Source organism: Rosa chinensis, chromosome 2, assembly GCF_002994745.2.
Source record: "Rosa chinensis cultivar Old Blush chromosome 2, RchiOBHm-V2, whole genome shotgun sequence".
Taxonomy (NCBI): domain Eukaryota; kingdom Viridiplantae; phylum Streptophyta; class Magnoliopsida; order Rosales; family Rosaceae; genus Rosa; species Rosa chinensis.
Window position 1 is genome coordinate 58557394 of NC_037089.1, and position 6668 is coordinate 58564061.

At 35.5% G+C, this 6668-nt stretch overlaps 1 protein-coding gene across 1 annotated transcript; it reads right to left on the minus strand.

Moving 5' to 3' along the window:
* Positions 1-932: 932 nt before the first annotated feature.
* On the minus strand, positions 933-2441 carry LOC112184629 (protein FAR1-RELATED SEQUENCE 1-like). Its single transcript, XM_024322880.1, has 3 exons — positions 1371-2441; positions 1046-1216; positions 933-1004 (listed from the first exon to the last, which is right to left on the minus strand). The coding sequence occupies exons 1-3, from the start codon at positions 2439-2441 to the stop codon at positions 933-935; spliced, it is 1314 nt and encodes a 437-aa protein (XP_024178648.1).
* Positions 2442-6668: the final 4227 nt, after the last annotated feature.

Here is a 6668-nt window from a genome sequence, read left to right on the forward strand (position 1 = left end):
ATCAGGATCGGCTACTCTTTCGAAAACAGAAATAATTGAGTAAACCCATGATAAGGTAAAAGGGGTATATGAATTACTGCTTGTCTACATATGATCTGCCAATGACTAGTCTTAGATGTCTCAAAGTTACTAACTTTCACATTCTATCCTCAATATTCGTAGGACTTCATGGAAGATTATAGCTACCACTCCTCTTACAAAAAATAAGACATAATGCTGCACAATTGCCCTCTCTTAAAAAAAATAAAACATAATGCTGCACAAATGCCCTCTTCCATTCTTACAAAAACAAGACAGAAAGGCTATACAATTGCAGAAGCCTCTTACAAAAACGAAGCAGAAGCCTGCACAACCTGCTAAGAACAAACCACAGAGGACATATTCACATAAATTATAGAAAATGAAAGACCATAGTATCATATAAATTGATTTGCATGATCAAAGCACATATAGAAATAGAAGCATCGAAGGGGTTTGAAGTGATAATTGATTTGCCTCAAAGAAACAACGAGAGAGATGGAGTACAGTACTTTGAATTGAATTCAAAATTAATGAAACTATAATATCAGAGAACCAGTGAGAAGAGCACCAAAGCAATGCATCTTAGATCCCAGAGAAGCAAAGAACTTCAATAAGAAGCTCATACCTTCCAAATAGCCATACTGATGAATAATTGATGATTGGTTAAAAGTTTAATGAGCTAGATGGTTCTAGGCCAGGGGAGAGAAAAGAATAAGCATCATGTGTCCGTAAAATGTTTTCTTTTTCTATTCATACCAGTATCACATTACGACATAATATACTTGATGTTCCACCAAAACTCATGTAAATGTAAACAAAACTCCTTCATATTGGTATAAATATCACATAGCTTATTTACAATGAATCACTAAACCCATCCAAAAGCCAAAATGGCCGTCCTATATATTCAGTCAATTGTTCAATAGAACTATATGTATACCAGAAATTGCTGAGAAGAGAACCAAAGCAATACTTCTCAATATCTGCAGAAACAACAACAATAAATGACAGAATATTAATATACCTGACTAAGTGAAGATGCACAAAAGTCTTGTTCCAAAAATTGATCTGCATTACTTGTTATAACAGAAGCATCATTCTCTGCATTGTTTGTTAGATCAAGAGTAGCATTCTCTTCATTACATCTTGGATCAAAAGTCACCTTGTATACATCATTCATTTGATCAGGAGTAACCTGAATTGCATAGCATCAAAGAATGATATCTGTAAATAAATTTAAACAAACTAATAAGGAAGTAGTTTTATAGAAATAAGAATGGGAGAATACCTCCATTGCTTTTTTACTGGGTTGCCTCTGTTTTTTTATTTTTGTTCATGCTTATCTCTACTTGACTCTTGATTCTCCGTTTTCTTCCTTTAGATGTTTCCTTCTTCTTTAGCCCTTTTGCATTCACCACATTACCATCTACATTGAGTTGTCCAGTAGGAGTGGATTGAGTTGTATGACCATTCTCATCCACATTAGCATTCATTTCAGATCGTAGCAATTCTTCAACTTCTTTTGCTAACTTCTCTGCATTTGTCATGACTAATTTGTATGCTTTTTCATTTTCAGAAGCCCTGCTTGATATTCTAATGTAGGTGGAACATAAAGATCTGTACCAAGAGGCTTGTTGCAACTTAGGGTCGGGTTGAATTTCACGCCCATGCATGTCTTGAACACTTTCAGCCCGAGCTTTTTTGGTCCATCTTTTTAAGATATAATGCTCAGGAATTTCTTTGACTTGCATCACTTCTCTAAGGACCTTGATAATGTGCCTACATACAACCCCTTTCATCTCAAATAATCTGCAACTACAAGAGAGAATATCATCACTATCTCTTTTCACTTGCCGTTCTCTAGAGTAGCCATCTCTAATCACAGTATATATCTTTCCACCATCAACATCAACACAATCTGTTATAGAAGCTTCAAGAGACGATTCAAATTGATCTTGAAACTCTTCAAATATTAGTTTAGTGTAAACTTTTCTTGCTTCATATAGCATTTTGACATGCATTTTCAGAATAGGCAACCTGAAGCACATATCATATTCTGCTTGTAACTCCTTGTACCTTTTATCAGCAACCAACCTCTCATAGTGTGTAAAAAACTCTGACAGATTGTGGTCAGAGTCTAAATATTTTTTCAAGGCAGAGTTAAAACTCTCACTTAGTTGAGTGCTTCTTATTCCAGCTGACCATGCTCGCTTAACATATGGAAAGCCCCACTTTTCTCTTAAATCATATATGCTACTCAGCCAAGTATTGTCACGCGCACCATATTGATCAAGCATAGCATCCCAAGCAGATATAAACTCATCTTCCTCCTCAATATTTTCCATGAACCTTGACAAAATACTTGTGATTCCACCATCCTCTGTCAAAAAACTACTCCCATGCTTTACGGCATTTTGCATCATTTGCAAAGCCTATGATATGCATCTGGCATAACATGTCGAAGAGCCTTTGCCATTGCAGCATCTTGATCTGTAAATATAGTCTTTGGAGCCTTTCTAGACATTGCCCTAAAAAAGGTATCAAACAACCATATAAATGAATCTGCTGTTTCATCATACATTAAAGCCACCCCAAATATAATAGTCTCACGGTGGTGATTGAATCCAACGAACAGAGCAAGAGGTCGATTAGATTTGTTAATCTTGTATGTCGTATCAAAACTAACAACATCCCCAAATTGGCCATAATCAATGATCATTTTAGCATCTGCCCAAAATAAGTTTGTTACTCCTCACTGTCTAATTGCATAGCATGGTAGAATGAAGGGTTTTCCAATGTTTGGTCTGAAAAATATTTCATAATATATCCAGCTTCTCCATACTCCAAGCTTCTTTGTCTCTTTGATCTAAGGTAATTTTTCACATCTTGTTTTGTATACCCCACAGCATCTCTTCCTCCGGCTTGCTTACCCATCAACTCATATAGAGACGTGACACCAATTCCAAAATCGTGTGCTAAGTCTATATCAATGCCTTGACAGTCTTGTACTTTCCGTTGCGAAGGAAGCATGTGGGAACATTCTTTCACCACAAGAGGATGATTGTGCTCTTCAACAAAGTGGGTAACAAAGAACTTATTGTTCTCCCTATTCAATTTAATACAAAGTTCAGCATGGCAACCTGTACGTGTCTCTGCTCTGGATTTTCTAATCATGTATTCCCTCTTATCTTTGGATCGAATACCTTCCTTACAGCAAATACTCTTGAAGTGATTTCACCGGTTTTCTTGTTCTTAGCATGACTCTCCCTTCTAATACTAAACCCATCTTTTCCTCCATATCTATTGTAAAAGTCATAAGCTGCTTGTTCAGAATCAAACTCCATTCCTTTTCTTGGTTTCCAATCCAATTCCAAATCAAAATCAAAATTCTCTACATTAACATCTGTTGCACCCAATGCATTATCCATCTGCAACCAATTCCTTGTACAGTAAACTGAAAAGATACAATCAATACAGTCATACAGATACAAGAATCAGTCCAAAAAAAAATAAAAGGTTACAAGAATAAGATCGCCTTGATGCTTTGTTATGGTTTGATTACTTTGATATCAATATACGAAAGACAATTGATACATGAATAGATCGAAACTTCAATGAAAATTGCATTTTGGGTCCTTTTTTTTGTAATAATGAAGCAGGGAATTCCTCTTTGTCAATAGCAAATATAGAGTTCCTAAACTCTAAAACACACAATATGAAGAGATTTCAGAAAAGAAAACCCAAAATAAAAGGGGATTACACTTACATGTCGTAATGGAATGCAGGGAAAGTGAGATAGATAGAAGAATCAAAGCTAAAGTTCTGAAATTTTGATTAGATCTCTCTGCGTGTATCCATTGAATTTCACGACTGAAGACTCGTTTCTACTTCATCAAGAGCGCCAGGGAACAAAAGAGGGAGAAGGGAGAAAGCGAGGGAAACAAAACCAACCGCGCGGCAACCTGAACTCAAATAAAAATGGAGATAAAAAAACCTAAATTTATTGTAGGCCATTGGATGGAAGTTTGGACACGTGTCAGTTTGGTGTTAAAAGGTTAGGTAGGTTAGGAAGATAAGAACATTAGGAGAGGATCCTCTCCCTTCCACAATATATAAGATCGAACAAGTTCCAAACTTCTTTCCTTCCTCACAGAGTTGCTCTCTTTGCCTGCATGGTCGCTACACTAAACTCGTTCTTTGTCCTGGTCTTATATGTATAAATTAACTTTTGCCAAGAAGCATCACTGGAGCACGTGACCTAGGGGGCCCCTTCACCCTTCCGCCCCTGCTAATAATTGGTGTCGTTTGCTACATAGACAAATCCATTCACATGCATTCTCAAATTTACAGGGATGTATTAGAAATATTAAACCGAGTAACCGCGGAACCGGCCCAAATCAGACCTGAACTAGCAATTCAATGCGGTTCTCGATGTTATAAGTCACGGAACTGAACTGAAATCAAGTATCACCGGTTCAATTTCGATTTTAGTGTTTGAATTAATGGCTGAACCAAAAAATCCAAACAATCAGTTTACTCTATGGTTTATATGTTTTATGCATTGGTGACAAATTTGAAGTGGTTAAAGTGAGTAACATCTATGCTACCAGAGTGGGGTTACCCTCACGACCCCACAAACTTTCTTTTCTTCTTCTTCGTTGATTCTTCCTTACTTCTATTCTTCGCTTTCATTCATCACTTCCTCCTCCATCTTATCTTGTTCATTAGCCACTTACTCCCTCTTTTTCCTCACTTCCTCTTCTTCTCTTCTCCATCAGCCAACCTAGTTTCTATATTCATATAAAAAATCCATTTGCAGATGTGATAGGTTCAACAATGGATTGAATCTGCATCTTCAAAATTGATTTGTTCAACTTGATTTCAGATTTAGAAATATCCAGGTTCTGATCTGATTTGAAAACCCAAATCAAATCTGAGTTTTTAAATCTTCGAATTGCAGAGAACTTTGGAATTGAAGAACTGAGAAACCACTCTGATTATCGTTAGTTTGGGTTTTGCTCGGTTTCACAGGTTGAAAATGCTCAAACCGAACTGAACGGTTCTGTAGGTTCAAGAATATAATCTCAAGTTAAAAAATTAAAAGATGGTACTTCTACGCTTTTTCAAGAATATAATCTCAAGTTAAAAAAATTAAAAGATGGTTATTTTCTTTTGACCAAGTGTGAGGAAGAAAAAAGTGGATTATTAGGAGAAAAAGTGATATCCATGTAGGAGTGGTTTCATAATGTTAAGTTGCAGATTGCAATAAGCACCGGTAGGAGTGATAGTGATGACTATATATAGCTAGACGTTGATTTGCATATGCAATTTGTCAGATGAATATGTATTTGCCAATTTGGTTCTACTTCTAAGAAAATAACAAAAGAAGGCATACTTTATCGATATAAATTATCTTCATTAATAAGTAGCGCAAATTTAAAAAGAAATAAAGGCATACCACGTATTTTATGTTTATCGATATAAATCATCTTCATTAATGAGTAGCACAAATTTAAGATGAAATCACATTTGACTCGAATTGAGTTGGAAAGCAATGAAGTGAGGCCAAGGAAAACCACTGATATCCTTAAAATTATTAGTTTGATAAGAAGAAAGATTTGCACAGTCAATGTGCATTGTCTGGCCTAGCGAGGAGGCTGTCTGTTATAAACTAGACGAATCCTCTTAGTGGCAGAATGAAACAAAAAGTCGCTAGATATAATTCTGTGCGGCAACATAGTAGGAAAGTTGTGCTATTTGTAATGATGATTCTCAGTAATAGAGTTATTTTTTTCATTATATCACCGCTCTGTCAAAGCAAATAGAGTAACCAATCGAATACTCTTTGCTAACTAGTGTATGTTAGAATACATTACTTATTGTAATATATATGAGGTTCATGCTTTATGTCCCCCCTTTATATTCGAAAATTTCATTAATCAAAACTTGAGAGTAACCGCACCGGTCATTCATGGAAAGATTTGAAATAATACAATTGAAACGGCAAAGATATTATATATGAATGGGTTGCTTGGAAATGAAGGATAGCATTTACGTACGTGTGATCGATGTCGGCATACATATATAGTCATACAGACACACATATACACATATATATTATATGTAATCTGAATCAGCTTTAGTGCTTTACTGTTATATAATATTTTTATATATGGGTCGGCCACTCTTTGTTAATATGTCGCTATAATTCAATAATTCAGACTTTACCTTTCTGCTTTCGATTTGTTGCCATTATGCTATACAGTAACTTTAAAGAATTACTGCATACAGAAGCGTTGCACACTCATTTTGTTTGCCAATGAATATATTTCTCTTGATTTCTTCCAAGAGCAAGTTCACCCGTTGGGTTACCAGGTCACCAGGACAAGAAACTGTTCACTGCCATTGGACCTTTACTTCCATCCGTTGGGTCAAGGTCACCAGTTAGTTACTATTCATTAAATATTTTATTTATTTTTTTAGTGTAAATGAGAAATGTATGATGTAAATAAATAGTATTGATGAACATTTTGGAAATGCAACCAAAGAAAATTTGATGGGTAGACAAATTATATGTCCACCAACAAAGTTTTTTTTTTTGTAACTCCACCGTCACTTTTGTCATATTCAAATAAATTTGGCTCGTA